A 27,943-nucleotide genomic window follows, 5' to 3' on the forward strand; every position below is an offset into this window, starting at 1 on the left:
CTGACGTTAGAGCTGGTTGACCTTGAACAAGTAAGTGAGAGCTCTCTAGTATTTCAAGCTGTCCTTATTTCATTCTGGCTGCCTATGTGCTTCACCATCTATAGAAGTCAAAGCCCACTGGCCGCTGTCCCATGAGCTATTTTAAGCAACCCTTCACTCTTAGCCTCAGCAACGCTGTTCCCTCACAGTATGCTTTGGATAGTGCTATCTGCCAGGGGGTACAAACTACAGAGGAACAGCATTTTGGAAAGGCAGTTTCTATTTATTAGTGTTTTGTAATGAAAATATATGTTGTAACAGGAGAATCAAATCAGAAAGAAAGCAAAATATGAGGTTTTAACATTATATACTTTAGTATTTATAAGAGGTCCGTAATATAGCTAAGGAAACTGCCCACCTGATCGTAGCCTATGAAAAATATTACTGTACAACTTATTTATATATTTTTGTGCATTGCATCAAAGACCTACCAAGTTACAATGTATATAAATATAATTTGTAACATTTTCACTGAGCCTCCTTCTCTGACACAACTCAATCAATGCTGGTGCGAATAACAGACCTTATCATGATTCTGCACTCTCAAGTCAGAAACGGTGATCTAAACTATATCAAAATACAACACCATGCAAAGAAACTGCTGGTCACCAAAGCTTGAGTTTGACAGAACTGACGGAGTTGAAGCAGCTGCACTGTTCACTTCCTCCCCCACAAAAGCAAAGTACGACAGGTCTATTTTGAGCAACTTCATGAAACAAAGTGTATTTAAAACAATATGACAATTTGTGTGGCATGAAGAGAGAATGCAATAATTATTATTACTGTTATTGACAAGTATATTTTCACTACTTCCATAATACTATGGTCATGGTATGGGTCAACACGAGTACTGTCTTCTCACTTGTCAGTGAGAAAATCTACAGTAAATGCAAACACAGAGAGACATCAAGTCATTATTTGCATCTATTTTCATCAACAATATTTTAATTCCCTGCAGAGCATACTGCTTCACTGGCTCAGTGTGCAGTCAGGCAGTGAGAATTATTCAAATGCCATTTAAATGCCTTTCACTAAAACAGCTCAGCACTGACCTGAATGTAGCTCATAAATCCGGATCACTTCTTCCCAGCCCCAGAAACAAAGTTTGAAGACAAAAAAGCACTAACAATCTGTACCACAAATGAATTAATAATAATGATAATAATAATAATAATAATAATAATAATAATAATAATAATAATAAACTTTATGCATACAGCGCTTCTCAAAAGAAAGTTATACAGAGCTTTACTTGGTTGAACCAGAAGTAAAACACTTACAACCTCAAGCCATTACAATAATACATAAAGAAAATGGAATAGAAATTGACACTTGAGTAGATCTCCACTCAGATATTCTTACCACACCACACCTAGATGTATGAAACTGATCAGAAAACATAATGTGCAGACATGTCTGAAGGTGTCTGCTTAGAACAGGGTTCATGATTCAGTTAACTATCCTCTATGTCCTGTCTGTTCTCTCTAGAAATGTCCCGATCAGATCAACCAACTGATCGGTATTGGCTATATTGACCTTAACTGACCCAATCCAATGTTTTGTTTTATATCAGCTGTCACACATGGGGGATAAAAAAAATAAACTTAAACTTAAACTTTGACTGAAGAAGTCAATGTGCTCTCAATGTCATTTTAACAACAGAATAGACAAAAGGATCACAGTTCTATATTGAAAACAAAACGAAATTGACAATTACGAGTCGTTTTCATTTTAAAAAACAACAGCTTCCTTCCTCCTTAATCCTGACAAATTTTAGATTAAACGCATCTAAAGAAAACGCCAGACAAAACAATATCACTAAAACTGTTGTAAATAGCTATGATGCATCCATCTAAGTCTGCCTGGAAGATGAGGAACTAACTTCAGGTCAATTTTGTGACAAATATATGATCCACAACATTTTTCTTCATTTGCATCCCAAGTCATCATTCAGCAAAAACAGATAAACAAACTAAAAGTGAAATGTTCCCCACTTCAACCCACACAATGTTATAAGAACAACTAACAGTAATGTGTTAGGTAGTGTCTTTGGCAAGTTATATGAGAAAAATAATTGCAGAAAAATGACGAAATGTATGGAAATGTGGAAATGGACATGTTGCCACGACCGGGTTAGTGCTCCCTACCAACTTCTCCCCAGACAATGGCATTGGTCTCCAGCAGTGAGACTTAAGTAGGTCCTGCTGTTTATGGACAGTGATTACGTCATTCTGAGCAAAAATAAGTCACACATCTTTGTTGCTTTCCACAATGGTGTCGTAGTGTCTTTGGTAACTTAAAAAAGAAATTGCAGAATAAAGGCTCTATGTGGAAAATTCCCTTGTGAAACCAGTTCCTACTGACTCTTCGGCACACTTACGCCCAGAAAACATTGTCCTTCCATGGCAGTAAGAGCCAGGCAGGTCCCGCTATTTACTCATGGTGAGTCTAAAGTCATCAAATTTGTGGCTTGACACCTCTGCCTTTTTCTATTAGCTCGATGTAGCACACTTAAGCTGTGGAATCACGTGATCACAGGCATGTCCTCACAGCAGTGGCTCACAAGCAGGGGGACAGCACAATGCAAGTATCCCATACATACAGTATGCAACTGTAAGGCCACTGGGCAAACCTTGGCATACCTGACTGTCACAGTTTATTCTTTGTGCCTTGGGTAAGGACCAAGGAAGTAAAATTACATTGTAGCTGAGTCAGTTATGGTATGACTTGGTTGAATCACTACCTCTAATGAACAGAGTGTACACCAGATGCCAAGGTTTGAATTCAAATGATTTAACAACATTAGTCATGCCACCTGTGCACCAAGCATATATTGCCATGATGAGATCAAAATCCTATTTGCTAGGATTAACTATGTCAAGCTTTGGGTGGTAAGAAGTATCCGTCCAGCCACAAGGTATAGTTAAACTGTGTGGGACCATAAAAATATCAATGTCAATATAATTTATTAATTTCACCATGTAAAAAAAAGAGAGCAGCTCAACAACATTTTTTCCCCAAGATTGTACCAATTGTGTGCATCTCCACGCCTATTAACTATTTCTATAACAAAACAATTTACCCTTTCTGAAACATGCACAAAAATACAAGCATGCATGCCTCAAAGGGAGTCAAACCTTCATGTAAATGCTGCCATAAAAAAGCAAAATGACTTTATATTTTCTTATCATCTCAGTCTTTATGCAAACCAGGGAAAGGTACTAACCAAACAGGGAACTGGGTCACTCCTGCCTCTTACGCAACAGTTGATACCATTTCAGGCCTGTTTTTCCGATCAAACTAAAGCACTCATAACATAATGCCAAAGGTAATTTGTCGTGCTGGTTTTGCTAGGCACATCCAAGACCATCAGAAACACAGAGTCCTTATAGGATAAATTATGTAGTGGACATGCCATAGAGCCTGTAACAACATACTTATGTTTGGAATGGCATTTTCTCTCCCCACCTTCTTGACTTAATCTAACTGTTCACGCTTTGTATTAGTGTCAAATATTGTCATATTCTTTTTTTTTTCTGTCATAACATAATCTCTGTAAATCCTTTCAACTCCTAAGGCCAAAGTAGCTCCACCCTGAATGCAAATACAACCACATAGTCAATTAAACATTTAGTTTTTGTGTAACTGTTTTAAAGTCTTGCAGTACATTTCCTTTCCCAGGCAGTAGGGAACTCAGTCAGCCTGTAGCCTGCTAGTAAGGGTCACATTTTTTTCAGACTCTGTGGTATGTGGCTCCTAAATAGACAGGATGTTGTGCCGTATGGGAGACATTTCCTTGTTTTGCTAGAGGAAGGACATTTTTGTAACCTAGATTTGGCGGTCTGGACACCAACAGAGACTGAAATTAGTCTACATTGCACTGAACTCAAACACGCTTTGTCAAATATTGTCAAAAATCTTCTTCTCCTTTTTTGTACTCACCTATAGTACCGAGACTGGAGGTACGTGGAGCACACTGCTTTGGACACGTGACTAGCTGAACCAAAGTCTATCACCTTCACCCTATAGGGCTGCCTCACTGGGTCCACCAGCATTATGTTCTCTGGCTTGAGGTCTGCATGAATCAGACCCATGCTCTTCAGCTTTTTCAGAGCTGTAGCTACCTGCTGTAGTACAGGTCTGATCACTTTCAGGGGCAGCGGGCTGAATTTATTCTGCTTCAGGAAATCGTACAGGTTCTGCTCAAGCATCTCAAACACCAGACAGGTGTGGCTGCGGTGCTGGAAGCATTCAAAGGCCCGCACCAGGTTGTGCTCATCTGCATTCTCCCCGCTCAGACGAGCGAGGATGCCGACTTCAATTTGACCCTGCCGCGCATAGGAAGGGTGGTTCTTCAGGATCTTCACAGCCACTACCTCACCTGTGCCCCTCTTCCAGCACTTTACAACCTGGCCAAATGTGCCACGTCCCAAGAAATCCAGCACTTCATAAGTATTCTTCATGGAACACAGAACTTCATGCTGTACTACCTGATAGTCCCCATCCCCTCCTCCTGTCCCACCCGCTGCACCCCCAGGCCCTACACCCTGTTTTGAGGCGCCCCCTCCAGCCCCCACGGCCGCAGACGCGGTCATGGATGCGTTCCCCACATTCGTTGTTTGCAACATGGCAGGCAACATTGACAGTTCCTCCACAATCTGCATGGTGCTCCCTCGGTTATCCAACTCCTCACTTTTACGTTTCAGCCCACATCGCTGAGTGCTGTCAGCTGAGTTCAAACCTCCACACTTCTCTTCTCTGTCACCCTCCTCCTCTCCACCTCCCTCACCTCCTCCACTGCTGCCCTCTCCCCTTCCCCCTCCTCCTGCCCCTGTTGCTCCACTGCTCCCACTTGCTGTGTCTCTTTGCTGCTGCTCCTTGCCCTGCGAGTGGACAACCCCTGCGTCCTGTTGCTGGTGGGCCGCAGCTGGGCCTGGACCTCCTCCTTCTCCTCTTTTACCAGGCTGCTGTCTCTGTATGCCACGCACCACCACCGTCTGCACCGGGTACTCTTGTCCTCCACGCACTTTCACGCCCACTGCCAAGTCTCGGCTCACAAACGAGTGGGCTTGTTTTGTTGGGTGCACAATGCCAAGGGTTCTGCTGTTCAGATAAGTCCGCGGGTGTGCCCTCTCATGGTACACACAGCTGCTGGGCTCAACTTTGAGTTTCTTCACACTGCTAAAGGCACTTGTCTGGGTTTGATAAATGTGTGGTGGGTAGACCAAGACTTGTGAGGCCATACCTGCAGAGACAGAGAATAAAGCAATATTATCATTAGTTATCTTCAATAAACAATCATTTTAGCATATTACATAAAATTGTGCCAGGGTGAGTTTAAGTTACTATGTGTCCAAAACACCATCCTTCTATTACTGTATGTGTTTTACTTCCTCCTACCTGATGACATCACAACTACTCACGCCCCACCAACATCTATCCACCCATCACCCCAAACACATACATCAAAGGGATTAGGGCAAGATAACATGTTGTAGTGGAGAGCTTGAGGACGCCATTCTGCCCTATCCACTGAAATCCCACCAACACCTCCACACAGTAGATGACTAACTTCTCAAAGGTTTGCCTGACCTTTTCCTGCCATTTCCATCCTACTGTGGGTCTCTAGGCAACCAATAGAGAGGGAGAAAGGATACGAGACAGACAAAGAGAGAAAATAAAGTCACAAAGCATCATCAGGCCTACGTTTCCAATTACCTAAGATGTGGTTTATTTTACCCTCTTCCCCCATCATGCGTGTGTGCGTTTGAGGGAAGATAAGCACTTTGTGCTCACAGAGACCATCAAATCTTGGTGAAATATTCTGAAACTCAATTATGTGCAACAGAAAGAGAGCAATGAAGTAAAATACCAAGTTGCATTATCCTGACCATCTTTAAAAATCCATATTCAAAACTGGCACAGTGACCTTATCAGACACTGTCTGTGTGCCAAGCTGGAGTCTATGACCTACTTAAATCCCAAGGCACATTCACTGAGATACAAGCAGCTCATCCCCAAAGGTTTCCATAGTTTAATCAACAGTGCATTTACAGAGCCATGTTAAAAACCTATGTAAAAACCAAATTAGACTAATCTTAATCAATGTTCTGAGTGCTGTGTATGAACAAGCACGTCTTACTAGTGCCACCATAATTTTAATGCCTTATTAGCCCCACTCATTCAAAAATCTAGTAAGTGAGTCAGGTTTGGGCTCTTAGTGCCCCTGTAGACTCTCCTAAAATAAATATCCTTGATGGGAAACACTTGTGTTGTGATAACACTAATGTTGTGAGCCACCCCTTTGACTCTATTCTGAGCAGCAAGATAAGGTCAACCTATTCCCTTGACAGCTCTTTGCTCAAGCACACCCTGTGTTACTGTTTTGGTGGCACTGTTTACCATCTTCTCTGTTTGAAACAATTTATCAAATTATCCCAAGCAGGGCCCAAAAGAGCAACCATCTTGGTCATGAATGAAAACAAAACTGGAAGTGTTCCATGGGGAAATTGAAATTGGCCACACTGGCTCACCTACAGATAATGTCCCGGTTGTCCAGTCTGAAAGCCTACCTCAGTGTCACAAACGTTTTCATTCTATAACAGATAAAGCTAAATGGATTTGAGACTGTTAGTTTTAATTATCATGTTATGGCAGCTGGCTGGGGCTTTTCTCCCTGTGCCAGTTTAGGTTTCCTCAGTCCAAAAGCATGTGGGTTGGATGAATTCGAGACTCTAAATTACCCAAAGGTGTGTGAGTGAATGTTTTGCCTGTCTCTGTATGTCTTAATGTTAAATTAGATAGTACCCCACCTCTTCCTCTGTGTGTACTAGGATTTGCTTAATTGTTGTTGGGGCAGTTGCTAACACACCTATGTTTATGTTGTGCTGCCTGTAATTTAGGGCCCTGAGATGGTCTCCATTATTCATTACAGACACTATGTGTAGAATTACAACTTCGGCACTCCTAAATCAGAGTTAAAAAGACACTGGCATATAGCAATGTACATGATGGCGTTACAGTATTACCGCACTTTGTGCTGTTTTAATGCACAAGCTAGTATGTTTCAACCAATTCTAACTTTCTGTCGAAGCTTCACACATATGAGGAAGTAATAATGCAACAGCAAAGATGCATTTGTCTATGTTGTGGACCATATGGATCAAAGTCCAAGTACAGCACTCAGAAGATCAAAAGTTCATAGGACACACCCAAGCCAACTGCAAGACACTCAGAGTGCAGACTGCAGACAGAGTTAAGTTCAGGGATGCATTGTATCTGCCTCATTAGTAGCCAATCATGTCCCAACTAAGTGCACATTAAGGCTGTTTATGCCTTATCCATGTTTCAAACCTACTGTTTCTTAACCTATATATTTCTCAAATTGCACAAAAGGTGGACTACATTATAATAAACCACAAGAGGATGTGCAGTAAGGGGTTACCTCCTTTTCCTTACCATTGTTCTGTTATTAACGATGCAATTAACAAATCAAAAATGTAACCACATGGCAGGACTATAGCCATACCATATCGAGACCCAAGAACTGTGTTGCACTATTTTCAAGTATGTGCCTGCTAATAGAGATTGCTGTTACAAAAAACTGAGATTACCAAGCATTTATTTAGCTTGCCTCATGTTTTTTCCTCTGTGATATAGCAATGCCAAATTCAATATTGCAGAGCCACAGCCAAGTATTTTTTCATGACTTCCAAATGAAACTGCCTGGGGAATCGAGATGTTAATTGACTGGTCTGGAGATGAAGAGCATGCTGTCTGGTGCCAGAGTCCCCAGACAGAGGGAGTCTGCTCTTGGACCACTCTCACCAACTGAGCAGTCAGGATGTCTAGATTTGAATACCAGCTTAGTGTAACAGAACACTCAAATTGAATTTAAAACAAAACTTAACATGGACATCGGTTAATTTCCCTAGTCACACAAATACAATCACTAAATTGTCACGAGAATTCTGACACAAGGATGTGAAGTAGACATCCTTTGTTGTCTCAAAGGCAAAAGAATGGCAGCTGCTGCTATTATTACCATCTGAAGCCAGATACTGCCTTGGTCAGCCATGAGGCTCCTCCAGTGGCATTGCATTACCTTCAAAGCTTTAGAACCTTTCCAGCAACCTTGAGCTGCTAAGTAATTGCTCACAGTTGAACTTTTGACCCTGGCCCACTCAAAATTAAATTGTCCAGAAAATAAACACTAGACACCTGTCCATAATGGGCAAATGGTACTGAGGGACAAAAGAAAAACTGTCTTAACACACGGAAATAATAGTAAGAGGACGAACAGGTGATGGCAGTCACACCATGTTGTGGGGGATCTTTCCATCCCATTTTCTCCAAATACATGCACTAATCTAATCTGCAGTCAGGGGTTATGTTTACATTTGAATGTAATGTTAATTCAAAAGACATTTCAAAAACGTCAACAAAACTAAACCACATGATATCTTATCACTAGGGTCCCTTCACATATGAGACAATAATTCATTTTACAGAGTCCTTAGCAGCTGTATATCATTATAGTATTTGTAGTTTAAATCTTGATTTTATGATTCAGACGTTTTTTTTCATCGTTTAAAAAAAATAATTTGAATTAACTGCTTCACCCATAATTTTTTTTTTCAGTTTTTCACATTTATCAGTAAGGCTGATAGATGAGAGGCAATACGACACAAAACCCAGGCCAGTGTGCTGTATTCTGCAAGTCAGTCAGTAGCTGTACAAACTACTCATGGCCATGTGGCTTGATTTCACAGCTAAAAGCAAAGCACAGTGTTGCTGTGATCCAAGGAGCTTAGACTCTGGAACATGTGTGAACTCTAAATGTTTGCCATCCTACAGAAGATCAAAACAGGTACATTAAGCATTCACACTCTTGTGCAATAATGTCATCATGCATTCTGTTAGGTAGCTCTGATTTCTGTTGAAGAAACAGAAATAATATATAGAGGACAATATAAAATACAACAAACTTCCAAAAAGTTCAAATGAATAGACAAACAAAACTTAGATACCCTTATTAAAACATATATAAACAAAACTTATTATGCTACTGGATCACGGCATAACATTAACAGCGTGTCCCGACAGCTTTCTATCAGAACCAGCATTCACTTTTTCAGCAGTTTGAGCTACAGTAGCTCGTCTGTTGGATCGGACCACATGGGCCAGCCTTAGGGGTGGGTAAAAATATCGATTCATCAGTGCACTGCAATGTATTTGTTCCCAATTCAATATCGATTCATTAAATCCTCTGAATCGATTCAAGCCCCTGGCCAGTGGGGGCGCGGTGAGCAACACCTTTGTGTGATTTGCATTGTACGGACGGAGGCCGCACTCGACCCCACAACAACAACATGGCAACCGAAGCAGCTAGCAGCAGTGTTAAACCAGCACATTCAACTTTAAAAGCAGACGTTCGGAGTCATTTTGGATTCCAGTGTAAACCCAGAACACAGGAAATAGACAAAAGTAAGGTAGTGTGTAAGCTGTGCCAGCAGTACTAAAATACTGCAATAACACAACAAATTTGCGCAACCACTTAAGCCGACACTGGGGTTTTAAGAAGATGGTATACCCACTCGAACCACGGTACGCCATACCGACATGCAAACACATGACGGAAGTCGATGTCCCGAAGCTTTTGAAATTATCAACAGGTACTCTAATATATTATAATTCTACTTATTACTGAATCGATATTGAAGCATTTAAATCAATATCGAATCGATATCGAATCGAATTGTGACCTAAAGAATCAAAATCAAATCGAATCGTGAGGTTCTTAACAATACCCAGCCCTAGCCAGCCTTGGCTCCCCACGTGCATCAATGAGCATGGACCCTCACTGATGCCATGATCCTGGCTCCGGTTCACCACTTTTCCTTCCTTGGACCACTTTTGATAGGTACTGACCACTGCAGACCGGGACACCCCACAAGAGCTGCAGTTTTGGAGATGCTCTGAATCAGTCGTCTAGCCATCACAATTTGGCCCTTGTCAAAGTCGCTCAAATCTTCTAACACATTAACTTGAGGATAAAATGTTCACTTGCTGCCTAATATATCCCACCCACTGACAGGTGCCATGGTAACTAGATAATCAGTGTTATTCACTTCACCTGTCAGTGGTCATAATATGATCTAACACCAATGACAAATTCCACTCAGAACTGAAGACAGGATTTTCCCCTGTGACACCATTTTTTAATCACAAATATATTTACTCTAATCTATATAGTCTCAGTAATCAGCCAGTACAAGCAATATTATTAGCAATTGGTAAAGAGAACACAGCTTTTTTTTAGGCTGACAGCTCATATACAGATACAACGGCATTAACATTAAATTCAGCAAGTCTGTTACCTTCTTTTTAGAACACTTTTGTTTCCCTATGTGTCTAAAAAATGACGAAGCATTAACTAATGAAGAACATACCTATAGCCAAACGTAACGCGTGTGTCAAAACACAGAGGCCTAGTCCAGATGTTTAGATGTCTAGATGTTTGATCTGTTGATAGCTAAGTGGTTTCTACAAAGCAACAACAGCATTAACTTAAAGTTTTCAATCATTCTAGGTTCCCACTCTTTTTTTCTCCCAGGACCTTTCCAGGATATTTCATATAATTTACCACTAGGCCTTGTATTGACCCTTTTTTTTCCAAATGATCCGGGTTCATGGTGAGGTGTTTCAGGTACATTACAGGTAGGTGGTAAGTGTTTATCGGATACCAAGAGTTAGCTTGCTTTTGTGGATCACTTGGCTGTTTGTTGCACATACAATAAACATTTCTGTGCATGTATTTAACAACCACAACAACAAATTTGATCATTAATAGGCTAGATACGACTATTTACAGCATTTCCACTGGGCTTCTCAGAGAATTCCATTTATGGCTCTGGAAAAATAGTCTAGCCATTGAAAAGATCACTGCAAATCCATTCCGCCTCATGTCTGGTTTGAACAGCTAGATTTATCGACATGGGGAATGAAAAGGGAGCATTTTCCCCTTCTGCATTTGGTAAACCACCTTTGTAAAATACAATTACAATTTTCCAGGACAACATAAATTATTTCCAAGATTTCTGGCCATTGTCAATGAGTGGAAAACTAGTCTCTAAATTTCCAAGTTTTTAAGGATGCATGATCACTGACCCTGATCACCACATTCCATGCAATCAAATAAATAAATAAATAGAAAAGAACATTTGCTTAGTATGCTTTAAATGTTTTTTTGTGTGTCTATAAATCTCAGTATACCAAATTGTTTTTTTCCCAGTTTAAAAGATAAAACTAATTTTGGCTACTCGTGATTTTAATTTTATCCACCCAACGTGACCGATAACACGTTGGTTATTTATAAATTAATGCAATGAGGTCTTCTTGGCTACTGCTCAGTTCAGACGATGATACCAAATGCCGACTGTTATAGTAGAAATGAAAGCACCAACTTCAGTCCCTCTCTGCTCCCTGCAGTTGCCATCCCTTGAGCGTTAAGCAGGGGTTGCTGTCTGGACTCACAGTCCCAAAACTTCCCTTCACACTGTGGTGCTTTGCCTGTGTCTCGTGAACATGATCTTCTATGCTTATTAGATAAAAAGGCCCTCTATTTTCTAAAGCATGTGACCACATGGTATTGCGACTGAACTTATGACTATCATTTAGAAGTATTCTCCTTGTTGGATTAGCTCCTGTACACAGGCAATGTACTGTACGGTTGACTATTATGATAAAGGGTTAGTGAATGCTGTTTACAAGCACCACAAGAGTACCAGTTAGTCTACTCACGGTATGATTACACTTAGAGCACTATATAAAATTTAACAAGTAAAATTATTTATCAGCTACAGGGAAACATGAAAACAGACTACACACATGAAACTGACCGTTTGTGTTTATTTTTTCTGTAAAAAATAAATTAATGCATTTTGCTTTCAAAGCCACCGGTCTGTTGCCTCTATCAAACATGTAACAGCTGTCACGAAGTTGCACAGACTGAAATACTACACCCAACAACAAGCCCTTACATCGATCAGCAAAACATTGATCTTAGACCCACACTAACTGTTACACTACTCATTAAAAACGGCCATAAACACAGGAGCTTGAAACCTGATATTTTTTCCTCACCAGTTTCAGGACAAAAACATCTACTGTGTTATTAAAAGCCAGGACTCTGACCAGATCATTGGATGCATATAGGTAATTGTGTACTGTGTGCTGGAACAGATGTTTACTTCTTGGGACTTTTTCCACCCATCATTTTTGTGAGTTACCTCACATCTTCTTGTCATGGTACTCTCCCCATTGACTTTCAATCATTTTGTTTTGTTTACTGCCCCAATGTCACGTACTGCTCAAGATGACATCACTCAGAAACCAGTCTTTAAAAGGTGGCCACAATGCAGTACAGCTGCCTCGAGTATATCAGATCAGTGCAGCATGACATCACTTGACAACATGTTCCCAAGTCCCCAACCCCATTAATAACCAACATTACCCACTAATTACCAATTATCGTAGGGGAAAACACTGTTTACACATTTATTGACCGGCCACACTGTGCCGACTTTCTTCTGGCATTGCTGGTATCATTATCACCCACAACCTTGCCTTCGTGGCCTTACTACTGATAAGCTGAGGAATGTGCCACACGCACTGTAGACAGGAGTATCTATGCAAAGAGGAATCACACAAACATAGCAGTACAGTGGCGCACTGTTAGTACTCATAGTGCTATCTCAAAAGGTTCACAGAATCCACATGTAGTAAATGGAGGCAGATTCACTATCATGAATATTTTTTTAGAAAGTGTAAAACTTGAATACCAGCTCATCTCTACACACAACTTGGACCAAAGCTGAGTAAACATTAGTTGATGGCTGTTGGTACGATTTGTTTTAGAGTAGTGTTCTATAAAATAAAATAAAAATGACAAGTAAAAACAGCAATGATCTTGGGTCCAGTAACAAGAAAAGTTTAAAATATACTGCAATATACTTTTAAGACCAAACTAAGCAGCCATGTCTTCTTTAAAAGAAAAACCAGTCAAAACTTCCATTCAGTGCCTGTTATACCACTGGAATTTTCAACAATAGGTTATTGCAATGTTACTTAAGTCATATCAGGCCCACAAAAGAAGAAGTGCTTCTATCATAAAGGGACAGGGAAACTACATTAACTTTTAGGACTACAGGGCACATTGTGAGCCTTGAATTTCTCTATCCAGTTTCAGTGAGACCAGACACTCCAAGGGATGGGTCCCTGCAACATAAATAGCTGGTAATGCAAACAATCTTGCCTACAATCATATATGACACTTTGGTTTTGCTGGTGATGTCGAAACCCTATACATCCCCTGTTTAACACGAAGCCACCACATTCACCGTGGTAAAAGATCAAGTTGGTTGTCGGTAATAGACTTAGCTGAATTTAGTGTTTAATGCAGTTGTTTATGGGCTGTAAGTCTAAAAAAAAGAAAATCGGTATATTATTTACTACGTTTATCAGGATTAACCTGACAATAATTCCATTTTTTTAATTCTTATAACATTTATCTTTCACCGTGTGTTTACGTTATATCTGACAATCTGGCTAGGCGTGTGATGGCAGAGGAGCCATCTCAACAACGAACGGGAAACCAGCCACAGTGAACAAAATACTTGATAAGACTTAAAACATTGACCAGGATTTAGCCGCAGGCCGCACTTGGTTTCTAGCCTGTTAGTTCAATAACATGAACTAACAGTACGCAGTACGATAAACACCTGTGACGTTAGGTTAAACGACCCGCTGAGGTCCCTTAATACAATTGCGCTTACAGTTTAATGTCTATAGATTAGTAACAGGTGGCATTACTAGACAACATGTACACATTTATACCCAGAAGAAATCCGCATGAGTACATTCATAGATCTTGAAAATTTTAAAGGTTTCGTTACCCATGATAATAGTTGAGCGTTAACATTAGCTTGCAAGTGTTATCGAACATATATGAAGTAATACAGCACCCACAAGTTAAGTCACTCGATCCGTATTGTCCATTCAGGGTGGGTTAATTGTAGAAGAATCTACTAACGCCAGATAGCTAACATAACGTTAGCTAATGATTTAAGCAACGCGTTAAACAGAAATAAACGGGTCGCCGTGACAACAGTGAAATAGCAAACACGAGAGAGAGTCCACTGCACTCACGTTCATTATTACCACTAACGTCATCGCTGTTTGTCAAAAATAGATAATAAAAATAACTCACCACTAGTAAATTCATTACCGCAAAGTGCTGACAGAAATAGCAACGTACGATGTTAAATGTTGAAACTGTTGAAACCTTACACAGCCAAAAAGCTGGCTAGCTGAGTTTGTAGTTAAGTTATGACTTTGTATTACGTCACATTTAAAGTATGGTTTCAAATGTTAAACTAAACAAATATCACCATTAACAGCCTTCACTCGACCACTTACCTTCACATAGAGTCACTATAAGTATAATCCAGGGCTTCTCTGAACATGTTATGGACTTATAAATCCATACCATGCACAGTTCGCCTGCACTGCTGCCATCTTGTCCTAGACGACAGGAAGGGAGAGCTCGCTCTCGGTAACGACACCATCTCCCACATTTTAAACATTAAATAACTCCGGCATATAAGCGTCCAGAAACACCACGCCGAGCCCAGGTTGTAGCTACACAGTTCAAATTCTTCTCCGTCCTCTTTGGGCAAAGTAGCCCATCTCTGAAAGGGTGTCCGTTACCCCGACTAGACGTGCGGTTCCGCGGGCCTGCCAGCCTCTAACATGTCCCTTTTCTCTAGCAACTGCAAGCAAATGTTTCTGAACTGACGGCATTGGCCAGACCAGAGTAATCGACTAGCGAGCAGATACATTCACAGAGCTTCGGGAATACAATAATATACAATGTAATAGAACAAAAAGTGGAGAATATATCTTAATAAGAACAAGAACATTACAATATTTAAACATTTTGGGGAGACGATACGAAGACACACATTGGGTATTTATGTTTGAGAATTAACATTTTCGTTTCTCATGCAATCACTGTAATCTGAAACCTGAAACTAAAGTGTGAATGTGAAATTATTTGTATTTTAAAATATAGAGGATGAATGAAGGATTGGATTGGTGTGATCAGGGGTGTTACAGTTTACGCCTACATGTGACTTGTTGATAAAACAAATTAAAGTTATAGGTCAGCATTTGGTATATTGCCATGTATGATATCAGTAGGGTGACTCCATTTATCCGTTTCTAAAATGTACTGCATATTTGATATTTGAAAATAAAATGGAAGAATGTAGCCTCACGATAATAATGATTTTCTCGGTTCTTTTGCAAAGGGTCAACAGCAGTGTTCTTAAGGAAATTAGTGGGGGAGCACAAGCTCTCCCCAGACAGTCAGGAGGCACCCAGCTGACAAAGTAAGCTGCTCATAAGCCCCCACTGTCTGAGAAGACCAGCTGTAATATAATCCACCAAAAGGCATTTGTCTTTCCCAGTCCTCCCCGGCCCCAATTACAAACAACAAGCCTCCAAACCTGGTCAGCTGGAAAGCAGGTGTGAACACTTCTTGAGTAACCTGGTACCTCATGAGTAAACACAGCTGGGGTGGTATAATAGGAAAGGCAGAGTAGGTCACATGAGTAGAAGCCCCCCTGTATGTTCTTTTAGCTTCTCATGGAAGACTCAAGGGTGCTTCCTGGAGAGCTGGGATATGTTGCCCCCACTCCCAGTCTCATCCCAGGCAGTTGTGCATGATATATTATTTAATACTGAGACAAAGAAGACTTCATTAACACTGTCCTGCAAACCTACACCAATGTCACATTATCCAACTATCATGTCAGGGCATGAGGTTTCCAACTCAAAATCTTCAATTTTTGTTTATTCTGCTCCACAAATGTTGGTTCCACCAAGACTAAATCACAGTTAAGCTCAGGATAGTGTGGGAAAAAAACGTTGTTTAATTAGCACTTCCACTCTAAGACCTTATGGCATATTTAAAATGAGTGTTATTCTTTATTAATTAGCACTTCCACTCTAAGACCTTATGGCATATTTAAAATGAGTGTTATTCTTCATAGGTGACAAAAAGTTCAGTTGTGATCCGGTAACTGCTCTGTGGTCTTTTGCTCTGGTCTGTTTGGAGTTGTTGACCAGTTACACACAAGCGCGCGCTCATGGTGGCTATCATTTGTCCCCCCCTACCGGCCAGCAGTGTGGCCAGCATTGTGCAGTGGGCTATAAAACAAGCTTTTGTGGGGTTATTGCCATTGACGGTATGATATTTTTGTGATTTAAGTCACCATAATACAATTTTGTAGAGTCCTACATACAAACATAAACCGTATGGATATGAGTTATAAGGTATTACACATATTAAGAGCTGTATTTTTCTTATGGCCACTGCGACTTGGTTTGCAGTTGCGTATGAGTCACCTGAAGGCACGTGCTTGTCATGCATAAACATATATACAACACAATAGTTAAACAAGATTTGCTCATGTTTTCATTGAAAAACATTATTTACATCTTTAGCCTTTTGGAGTAGGTATTGAATGGGGTGAGCACAAGGGGAGCTGTGAGCTACACGCACATAGATTAATGTAACATAGAAGACACATCCTGTTTATCCCCTGCTCCTAATTAAAAAAAAAAAAGCCCATGTGAGGCTGCTAAAATGATGCCTCATCTGATTTGAAATAGGCGACTCAAGACTATTCATTCAAATGCTACAGTACAACAAATACCACCTATATCAATTCCTTTCTGACAAAATTACATAGTGTGAGGATATGCTGTATTATATCGCAAAATATAATTTGCGCAGTCACTGTGCACATTTTAAGCTGTTTCAGTCAGATTAGTTTTGTTACGATTGGTGTTTTATTTTGAAGGATTCGCGCCGGAAGTGCTATTGTTGTTGCTGTTGGCGGAGCGGAACACAGGTTTCACGCCATTTTGAGATATTGGCTATTGAACAGCGAGTTGCTCGAGGGGCAATGTGATCGACCCTTTTGAAGCTATGCCGATTACTTAGTCGTTTTTAAAACTGCCATCACGTTATTATTTGAGCGTTAATCCATCTGACATAACATTTCTAACCTAGATTCCTCTTCCAGCCATGTCCACCGAGGGAACAGCCGACCAGGTAGCTACATGCAGTGCTGCTAAGCGGCAAGCTAACCCCTCACTGAAACGTTAGCATCATTTAGCTTGTGTGTTGTTGGATGTTAGCGAGTAAACTGTACTGCAGTACATGCGTAATGTTGTGAGTTTCTATACGTCAGTATTAGGTAGTGCTTCTCAATTACTCCGATATCTAGGGGTTTGTCGTAAAGCTGTGAGTTTAGCCTGCCGTACGCCATATTGACTGGCTAACGGTAGCATTGTCGTTGCTAGCATATGTGTCCAATGTTAATGCGTCGAGGTAAACCAGCATTACCTGCAAGTTACTTGATAATATTAATGCACAATGACTTAAAGTTAGTCAACGTTACTTCTTGTAGTTTTCACGGTGGTGGATGCTCAGTGGTGCCAGCTATAAAGACCTAGCTAGCCAGTTGAAGAACTGTATTTAGTGTTTGCAACTTGATTTACTGATCAAACAGCCGCAAGGGTCGTGTTTCACCACATACTGCAGGGGCGTGGCCAATAATTCAGGGCCCATTAATCAATACTTAATCCCTCCCTAGATAATAAGCCTGTATGTTAGTGTTATGTTGGCCCTCTCCAGCCACTGTGTCACAGTCCACTGCAAGTCTGTTCAGCATCATAACCCCTTTGTCCTGTGCCATTTCTGTTGTCTTGCAGGCTGCGGCAGAGTATATTCCAGAGAAGGTGAAGAAGGCAGAGAAGAAGTTGGAAGAAAACCCATATGACCTTGACGCGTGGAGCATTCTGATTCGAGAAGCACAGGTTTAGTGACACAGAGTTGCATTCCTGGGGTTAAGCAAACTGGGGAAAGCGGGTGGAGGGGGGAGGCTAGGGGTTATAGATTGTTAAAATATAAAGCACTTCATTTTTTTCTCCCCACACGATTGCTTCTTCATATGTTAAATAGTGTGGAATGTAAATGCATTTTCCTTCTTTAGAACCAACCCATAGATAAAGCAAGGAAGACATATGAGCGACTTGTCACGCAGTTCCCAAGTTCTGGCAGATTCTGGAAACTATTCATTGAAGCTGAGGTTAATACTTTTTCTTTTCTTTAGTGTGCATGGCTGGGAATTTTTCTAACATGATCAACAATCTGATTTTCACACAAACAAAATGTCTCTTAATTCAATGGCATTTAAAGTCACAATTCTTGTTCTGAATCACTAGACCTGGCTACATTTTATGGTTGCAGCTCTAACCTGTATAATTTTCATCACAAGAGTAATGAATAAAGACATTTTGCCTTTTGACATGAACGCATCCTACATATCCTACCCAATGAAGGACCTGGATTGAGCGTAGAGTGATGTAAAAACACTTAAATTGTCGGGCTCTAGCAAGACTCATTAAGAATTGTGCCTTTAAACACAAAGGGGAAATTAGGTCTAACCATTTCTTTTTCAGAACATTTTTCGTATGTTCCCAGGATTTAAAAAAATACATATTCTCTGCGTCATATTTAAATGGGGTAAAAGTGCATTTGTTGCATGTTTGGTCTGCAACAGTATTAAAACTATTTTAATGGTATTGGAGTGCATTAGCCTTTTATTCACTTGTCGTGTCAATTTATTGCCTCCTGTGTCATTTCTTTCGGGTAATTTTATAAACAAATATTCTGATTGTGTGGCCCATTTCTCCCCACCCCTCCTGAATATATGACAAGCCACCCAATTACCATGATGCCATCAACAGGCTTTGCTATTATGCAATCAGCTACTGGTAGGATGATTCATTTACCCATCCACATAATCATTTTTTGCTAACCTGGTGAAAGTGCATATTCTGATGCCCTCTACCTCTGCAGACGACAACTGCAACTGGTTTTAAACACATTGCTTTGTCCAAAGTTGCACAGCATTACCAAGCATCAGAATTTAGTTTCTAGTTTAAAAATCCAGTGTGTGGTTCTGGCAAATGATTAACTCCATGCTGTGAATTGAATGTTTCTGTATGTTGAGGTTGTAATGGTTGTGGTTTGTTGTTGTGGGGTTGCTCCCCTGGGTGAAGCTACCCCTGCCCCCCCTATTCCCCATACCAGTCTTCACCTATTTGGATTACCCAGTGCAAGAAAAGGCCTGGAGTGATATTTTAATGAAATGGACACATATATATGTTATGAAATGGAAAAAGAACACGTTGCTGCCTTTTCCAAATGGACTAGGCTTCTCAGGAGCAGTCCTTTTATTAATTCAGTCTAGCCTACAGATGGCACTAACTGTACTTGTGCTAGTACAGCATCAGTGTCGGCCTCCACACTACTGACTTATTACCCCCTCTAACCAAGATGACACCCAGCAACAACATAAAAAAAAAAGCCAGAGCAGAGCACTTATTACAGCAACATCCTGACACGACTGAAGCTTTGTGTGTCAACCAAGTACATTTATAGGTGGTAGTTCATATTTAGATTGGTTTAAACAACCTCATTAATACCCCCATATGTTTTTAACAACATATTTGTAATATTCCCAGACAGAGAAAACATTTTTTGAAATTAAACGTTAAGAATTTCATACAGCTGCCGCTTCGCACTGTGGTGGGAGGCTAATTACCTAAAGTATCTGTGCAGTATGGGGACAACTTAAATGACGAGTGCATCTATAGTTGACAGATTAGAAATCAGTGTTAACATTAGAAACAAAATTAAAGACACATTAATTAGGCTTTTGGTTTTAGGTTCCCACCAGATAGAAATACCATTATAATAATAGAAAGTTAGAGCGGAAGTGGGCAGAAAAAACGAGGAGCTGATTATACCAAGAATAAGCCAATCCCTTTAAATCATTTTTTTATTCATATTATTAAAAACCTGTTACAACTTCATTTCAGCCAATTCCCAGTTTTCACCTATTTTTATTTAGCAAGAAACGCGACCTAAGATACTAGATTGGCATGTTTTTCAGTTTGCTGAAATTACAGACTGTACGTTTGAATTGGCACAATGTTTGATTTATTCACTGTATTAAAAGCCAGTGAATTAGATCATTCTAATCAGAAAATTAGAATTGTAGTCCATGGCTTGTGTGTATATTAGTATATTTTAAACTTACAACTCATTTGCAATTCATAGTATTAAGACAACTATCTTATTTGGTAAGTACTACATGTAGGTTATAAGTTTAACAATTTGGAAACCCTCATAGAGTAGTAGTTACAAACTGTCTGTCAGAAACAGTGCAGTAAAAGTAAATATGCCCTTGAGTGTAGGTTGCCAGCACATGCTGTCTGACACAATGCTCGTTATAGTTCATTGTTGAATTATATTTTTGCCACTCATAACATGTTTAAACATGTGGTAAATATGTTCTAGTCTTTGACACCATTTCAAGAGTCATGCTTTTTAAAAGTCAGGGCGGGAGAAACCAGCAGGAACTAAAAAACAAACTCAAATCTGTTCTGTATATTCACAGCTGGATTATAGAATTAGTACAGTTTCACATTTGTTAATGGCAAAAAAAAATAGAAAAATATCAATATCATTTAGTAGTGTGAAAATTCACTGCATCATCATTTTTATTCAGTATGGCTGTTTACATTTTTTAAGAAACTGGGTTGGCCGGAGAGAATTTCAGTGCAGTCGTCTTTCACGAATAGTGAAGATGACATGATTTATTTTCCTAATGGGATTCGCTACTCTTTCTGCTTCCTACCTCTTTTTCTGCCTCCTACTTCCCATTATGTGTTTGCATAATTTTGAGTTTATATTTTAATTATTAACTTTATTATGTGAACTCATATTAAAGTAATCTGTCAGTCTGGTTAAGGGATCATATAGGTGTGTTGTACATTTTTTCTGGCAGTGAGGATAGTAGTTTGTGCTTTATAGGGCTGTTGGGTAACCAAATACTAAAGACCCAACCATAAAGCAGCCTGTAGAGGCGCAGTAACTTCCTTCCAGGAGGAGTATTTATGGCAAATTATACCATTATTGCAGTCTAAAGTGCAGGTCGAGCTGATCTATGTCAGGGTAGCTCAGGGAAACACATCTAGGATTTGTATCGGTTGTTGTAAAGACTCACATTTGACTGATTCTGGGAGACTACAGAGTTTACACCTTCATAGTTGTCAACAACAAAAAAATATATCAGATTGTGTATCTGAGACATAACATAATATGTTGCAGGCGAATTAACTGGCTGGCTAAAAATAAAAATTTTCAGCAGTGGAGGCATTTTCTAAAAACCACACCCCTCTGACTACTAGAGGTTACATTTTGCTTGGTCTCTTCTCTAATGAAGGTGAAAAGCTTAGTGTGTCAGATGTGCTGTTGCAGTGCCTGGAATGAGCAAGTAATTTAGGTCAATCTGTATTTTTGGGACAGTACCCTAAAGGCACTCCAAACTGCAGTTGGCATTTACTGAATTTATTTATTTTTTTTAATACAAAGATCCATCTTCAAGAAATACATTTCCTGGAAAAGGGTCCAGTGTAGAGGTTCCCAAATTTGAATGGGTTTTTTCTTTTTTTGGCCATTTGTGTGAAATGCATGCAGGAACATGTAGGAATTTTGCATCGCTTTGTTCATTAAATGCATAAATTACCTAAATGAACTTTTCATCCTGCATTGATAAATGTTGCAGTTTCCTTCAGACTTGTGGATGCCAATGTAGATACAGATAAATACTGTATGTGTTTTTTTGGACTGTTGATCAATAGTGGACAGTTGAGTGGTGACAGGATACAGAGAGAGAGAGAGAGAGAGGATCGAACCAGCTTGCAATCACAGTATATTAAATATACATCTCCACTAATGTACCAGGACACCCACAGATACATTTATGTTTCAATTTATTTACAGCAGGTCACTCAACCAACCTGACAAGGTGGAATTCAGTCGTTCATATTGTATGAATATTATTGACAGCATTTTGTAAGCCTTATTGTGCAGGCGTGGCTTTACACTTTAACCAGCAATGCCATTATGTTGTTAATAATTCAGCTTTTGTCATTGTAACGTTTTACTTATTGAAGCCACTGCGAAAACATCTCACAGCAGTGCACTGTAGTTTCTCTGTACCATGGTGATATTTACGTACCATGTAAGCTTTTATTATAAGTCACTTCCAGGCTAGTTTAATTCTGCTTTTTCACTTTGTGGAGAACAGTAATGTGAACACAATGGGATGGAATAGATCTGCCCACATAGGCCCGAGGTGCTAATACCACACAGAAAACAGCCTCTCCTGTCTGTAATGGAGGAAGTTGGGAGACCTTTGCTTCATACTCATCAGCAACAGGCAAAACCCTAACATAAGGCTTTGAAAGGAAGAGATTTTTTTGAAATGTCAAATACTGTATTTCTCAGATTTGGGGCACCTTTTCAGTATTTGTCTTAAAATTAATATTTAAAATCTGCATTCTGAAATTTTGGGATTTTATTCTGTACCCTGGTCACTGGTGTGTTTCTGGGTCATGTGGCGCAATCTATAAAGAAAATAAACCCCCCTTTTTCAAAGTAGTTTGTCATTCTTGTGTGAATTTCACTTTGTTGATCTTAAGGGTCCTGTGTGTGTCTGTGTGAATGAGTGGTCACATTTGCATGAATGCATGTTTCCTGTAAGCCATAAAAGTAGAGGAGACGTTTGAATTAATATTGCATTTACACTCTTATTTGCAGATCAAGGCTAAAAACTATGACAAGGTAGAAAAGGTAAGTGTCAATCACACTCAAGCTGATTAGTGTAATGTAGATACCTGGGAAGGGTCTTCTGACTGTTTCTAATTAGTCTAGCTTCTTAATTGTATGATTTTTGTGGTTTGTGGCCAGAAAATGCATACATGTTACGATAGGTTCCAATAAAATCGTCATCGTGTTGTAAGGCATCTAAAACCTGTGAATGGTTTATTTGGTCCTAACAAGCACAATGTGCAAATGAGAGAAAATGTCTTATTTGAAAATGAATGTTTTTTTTTTTTTAAGTTTGAGATGATTTCCCTGCATATTCACTTGCAACCATTATTTTGTATCTGCTGTAGTTTGTACTACCATAGCTCTATTATTACGTCAAGAAATGATTACCATGATTGAATTTTTAATACATGTATTCTGCATTGATTTGGAACTGATGTGTTTGTCACTGGTTTTCCACTTTTAATAAATCATGTGAGTGTATCCTGTTTAGTTTTTGTCTGAATTTCAGTTAGACACATCAGACATTCATATCCATCAAACAACACTGGTGTTTTCATTTGAGAAATGTAGGCCACATCTGAGGCCTGTCTAATGAAGCAGGATAACTGAAGTGCACTGCACAACTGCGCTGAGTAAAACCTGGAACTCACCCAAATCTGCCATATGGGCTGAAGTAAAAACGGCTTTTCTGGGTTTTCCTGGGTGCATTGGTAATCCTCCTACTCGGGATATGGCACTTGTGATCGTCACGACAGTTTGAACTAAACACGGGTGGCTGTATTGTAGAACATACACACTATATATAAAATTGGTTTTTGTGTGTCCATTCCAGTTATTTTATCTTCATGTATTTTTGCCTCTAGTTGTTTCAGAGATGTCTAATGAAAGTCTTGCACATTGACCTGTGGAAATGCTACCTCTCATATGTTCGAGAGACCAAAGGAAAGCTGCCCAGCTACAAGTAAGAGAACATGCATCCTAGTGGGATTGATTATGCCATATGGTGAAATACTCATTTTACTTCATGCGTTTATTTTCTTATCCTCAGAGAGAAGATGGCCCAGGCGTACGACTTTGCCCTGGATAAAATCGGCATGGAGATTATGTCTTACCAGGTACACAGATCTGAACTATGCATTAAAACAGGTGTATATGAGTTTCTGTAAACTGCTATCGCCTAACTTCTATGCTCTCCTCTCCCAGATTTGGGTGGACTACATCAACTTCCTCAAAGGAGTGTAAGTGTTTTTTTTCCTGTAATATTGTGAGACTTCATTAACTGCGTTAGCCAACTCTTAAATGTTGACCTTTTTGTGTTTTGCGTTCCATTAGTGAGGCTGTGGGCTCATACGCAGAGAACCAACGGATCACTGCAGTACGGCGGGTGTACCAGAGAGGCTGTGTGAACCCTATGATCAACATTGAGCAGCTCTGGAGAGATTATAGCAAATATGAAGAGGCGAGTGACCCACCCGAGCCGCTGGCCTTAATCTGTCTACCCACATATGTTTGTGTATGGAGTTTTAGTTGTTTAACGACTGACTTGTTATTTCATGAACAGGGAATCAACGTGCACTTGGCCAAAAAGATGATTGAAGATCGAAGTAGAGACTACATGAATGCCAGGAGAGTGGCAAAGGTGAGACAAGTGTTACAAATAAGCACAGACCTGTTTGAATCCCAGTGCTATTTATTAAAACGTCAGGCTGTCTTTGTAAACTAATACAGATTGTTGCATGGTTTGCATAATTCAGGAGTATGAGACTGTGATGAAGGGGTTGGACAGGAATGCGCCCTCGGTACCGCCCCAGAACTCCCCTCAGGAAGCCCAGCAAGTGGAAATGTGGAAGAAGTACATCCAGTGGGAAAAAAGTAACCCATTGCGCACAGAAGACCAGACCCTCATCACAAAGAGAGGTGACTATTTGTTGTCAGGAAATATTGTGTTAGAGTTTGTAAATCTCTGCTACATATGCCTGGAAAGGCACTGGGATTCCAGTAATTTTGCTGGTGTGCAATTTTAATCTTTTTTTTAATCAATGGCGATACATAATGCATGTCCTGTACGACTGCAGCCACTAGAGAGCGCAGGTTGACGCCTTTCTTCTCACTCATGGTTCGGATGCATTGATTCTGTATTTTATGAATCATCACCTGTTGTTGTACTCTGTGTGGCAGTGATGTTTGCCTATGAGCAGTGCCTGCTGGTGCTCGGCCACCATCCTGATGTATGGTATGAGGCAGCACAGTACCTGGAGCAGTCGAGCAAACTGCTGGCAGAGAAAGGGGTACAAGATCAAACATTTCAGACTCCTGTTCAGTGTTTTTCAACTTAAGCTCAAAACTGTCCTGTAAATGTAAATGTTTTTTCTCTCAGGATATGAATAATTCCAAGCTGTTTAGCGACGAGGCAGCTAACATCTACGAACGTGCCATCGGGACTCTTCTGAAGAAGAACATGCTACTGTACTTTTCATTTGCTGACTACGAAGAAGTGAGTATCCAATTGTTTACTCATCACAAATCGGAATCAGTCAGGCAGTAAGAGACACGGGGACTCATCAGCATACAATCTCTTCCTTTCTTCACAGAGTCGCATGAAGTATGAGAAGGTCCACAGCATCTATAATAAACTGCTGGCCATTGAGGACATTGACCCCACACTGGTCTACATTCAGTACATGAAGTTTGCCAGAAGGGCAGAGGGGATCAAATCAGGTCGCACCATCTTCAAAAAGGCCCGAGAGGATTTACGCACGCGCCACCATGTGTATGTGACAGCAGCACTGATGGAGTACTACTGCAGCAAGGTAAGGACACATGATCCCATGGTTTGTATACGTACAGTGTGACTAAAATCAATCTTACAAATTGCCCTTTTTTTTGTAAACTCTTCTACACAGGATAAATCGGTGGCCTTCAAGATTTTTGAGCTTGGTTTGAAGAAATATGGTGACATTCCAGAGTACATACTGGCATACATTGATTACCTCTCGCATCTTAATGGTAGGTTATGTGTAATGAAATTGAGAGCTTATCCGCAGAATATAAGAAATACATTTTTTACTACTAATCCGTTCAACTAAGCAGTGATGCTCTGGTTATCAGCTGTCAGAAAATGAAAGATTTCTCTTACATTATTGTCATAGTAATGGAAGATAACTGTGTAACCATGTTTTTTTCCCCTCTCTCCAGAGGATAACAACACCAGGGTTCTGTTTGAACGTGTCCTCACCTCAGGAAGCTTGTCACCGGAAAAGTCAGGGTAATGACAAGAACTGTGTTAAAGTTGCATGTATGCAAGTGATTTATAATAATCCATATCCTGACGATGTTTGCTGATTTGTTTGTTCCTCTTTTATTCTTCAGCGAGGTCTGGGCTCGGTTCCTGGCTTTTGAGAGCAACATAGGAGACCTGGCCAGTATTCTAAAAGTGGAGCGCAGGCGATTCACTGCCTTCAAGGACGAGTACGAGGGCAAAGAAACAGCCTTGCTTGTAGATAGATACAAGTTCATGGACCTGTATCCCTGCTCTGCTAGTGAACTCAAAGCCCTTGGGTACAAGGTGCGCACGTTGCCCTTAATAGTTGACACTACATGGCATCTGTTGCTTCCAAAGCAGTTATACACATCAGGCTTTTCTTTCACCTGATATTTAAAACTGTTTGTACTGGGTGTTTGCAGGATGTGTCTCGTGCCAAACTGGCAGCAATGCTCCCAGAGACTGTGGTCACACCCTCTACACCTGCACAAAAAGACGAAGCTGACCGTAAACCGGAGTACCCCAAACCTGACACCAATCAGATGATCCCCTTCCAGCCACGTCACCTCGCCCGTACGTAGCCCGTAGCCCATAGCCATTTGATGTTATAAAGAATCAGTGAAACTCATTAACATTTGTCTTACATGTACTGAATCCTTGTCTCCTCCACATTTACTAAATGCATAAATGGATTCATCTTTGATGTTAGCATCCTGTGTTCCTCCCCACAGCTCCAGGTTTACACCCTGTCCCTGGTGGAGTTTTTCCAGTCCCCCCAGCTGCTGTTGTCCTAATGAAGCTGCTCCCTCCACCTACGTGCTTCACTGTGAGTAGCAACAGCCTAATACTACTGAGCTAATTTTTACTGGTAATGAATAAAATGTTTGTTTTACGAGAATGCAACGAGTCTGTTGTTGTTTCTCGCTGCAGGGTCCTTTTGTTCAAGTGGATGAGCTCATGGAAACTTTCAGGAGATGCACACTTCCTGAGAGTAAGTTGCTTTTGTCAGCACTTACGATCAATCCAGACCACTTCTATTTTTAGCCAAACAAGCACACAAGCCACACTCCCATCTGGTGATGGAAATGTCAGTCATCCTGCAATTGATCAAACACAGAGTGAAATATCTTGACAGCTACTAGATGAATTCCCATAAAATGTCAAAATTTTGTTCTGCCCCCCGTTTGACACGTTACTGATGTCTTTTCTGTCTCTACAGCTGTTGATGCTGCTGTAGAGCTGATCACTGGTAGACAGCCCGATGCAGGAGGGGAGGGCAACGGATCCATGGAGAACCATGCTGTTGCCAAGTCACTAAAGAGGCCTAATGCAGACTCCGATGAGGAGGATGACAAAGGAGCCGTGGCTCCGCCCATACACGACATCTACCGCGCACGCCAACAGAAGAGGATTCGATAAACACACGCTGAATCCTACAAGAATGTAATGTAACAGGTGGTCCTATGGAGTAAACGTACATGTCCACATTTCTAAGTGCGTCTGACAGATTATACATCCGTTGATCTCTGTACCGAAGACGAGCATACATATACACACTCACACAAACAGACATACATACAGTATGCACACCTGAGTGTTCTTGTGGCTTTTTTGTCAACAGTTTTTATTTTTAAAGACTGACCATTATACTGTACAAAATTTTTAATCCAACCATTGATTTTGGCACACAGCTCAGTTTTGGCCTTGTGATGTTCCAGTGATGGCAAAGTGGATTTTTTTTTTTTTAGATAACTGGAGGAAACACAGTTCCTTTCAATAAAAGAGGAAAATAATTCAACCAGATTTTGACTTTTTATTTG

The 27,943-nt window shown here is 40.3% G+C and overlaps 2 protein-coding genes across 2 annotated transcripts in view; one reads left to right on the top strand and one right to left on the bottom strand.

Annotated features, from left to right (window-relative positions):
* hipk3b (homeodomain interacting protein kinase 3b) overlaps positions 1-14,875 on the bottom strand; it is a 39,627-nt gene extending 24,752 nt beyond the window's left edge. Inside the window, exons 1-2 of the mRNA XM_051380449.1 lie at positions 14,518-14,875; positions 3,982-5,284 (exon numbers count right to left, since the gene is read on the bottom strand). Of these exons, the coding sequence (XP_051236409.1) occupies positions 3,982-5,284; positions 14,518-14,590 (1,376 nt within the window). The 5' untranslated portion in view covers positions 14,591-14,875. The remainder of the gene's footprint in view (positions 1-3,981; positions 5,285-14,517) is intronic.
* A 2,134-nt stretch (positions 14,876-17,009) lies between these two features.
* Positions 17,010-27,921, top strand: cstf3 (cleavage stimulation factor, 3' pre-RNA, subunit 3). Its single transcript, XM_051380475.1, has 20 exons — positions 17,010-17,221; positions 17,884-17,988; positions 18,165-18,260; positions 22,847-22,879; positions 23,725-23,822; positions 23,910-23,976; positions 24,065-24,099; positions 24,194-24,320; positions 24,423-24,500; positions 24,616-24,778; positions 25,040-25,149; positions 25,239-25,355; positions 25,453-25,671; positions 25,765-25,867; positions 26,057-26,126; positions 26,231-26,426; positions 26,546-26,696; positions 26,855-26,949; positions 27,054-27,114; positions 27,343-27,921. Exons 1-20 carry the CDS (start codon positions 17,195-17,197, stop codon positions 27,540-27,542), a joined length of 2,151 nt encoding a protein of 716 aa, XP_051236435.1. The 5' UTR covers positions 17,010-17,194; the 3' UTR covers positions 27,543-27,921.
* The last annotated feature ends 22 nt before the right edge of the window (positions 27,922-27,943 follow it).

Source organism: Dicentrarchus labrax, unplaced genomic scaffold, assembly GCF_905237075.1.
Source record: "Dicentrarchus labrax unplaced genomic scaffold, dlabrax2021, whole genome shotgun sequence".
Lineage (NCBI taxonomy): Eukaryota > Metazoa > Chordata > Actinopteri > Moronidae > Dicentrarchus > Dicentrarchus labrax.

Coding starts and splice junctions, on each gene's coding strand:
- cstf3 (XM_051380475.1), top strand. CDS start 17,195: ATGTCCACCGAGGGAACAGCCGACCAG. Junction 26,127..26,230: donor TTGTCACCGGAAAAGTCAGG/GTAATGACAAGA, acceptor TTTATTCTTCAG/CGAGGTCTGGGCTCGGTTCC. Junction 26,427..26,545: donor TCAAAGCCCTTGGGTACAAG/GTGCGCACGTTG, acceptor GGGTGTTTGCAG/GATGTGTCTCGTGCCAAACT.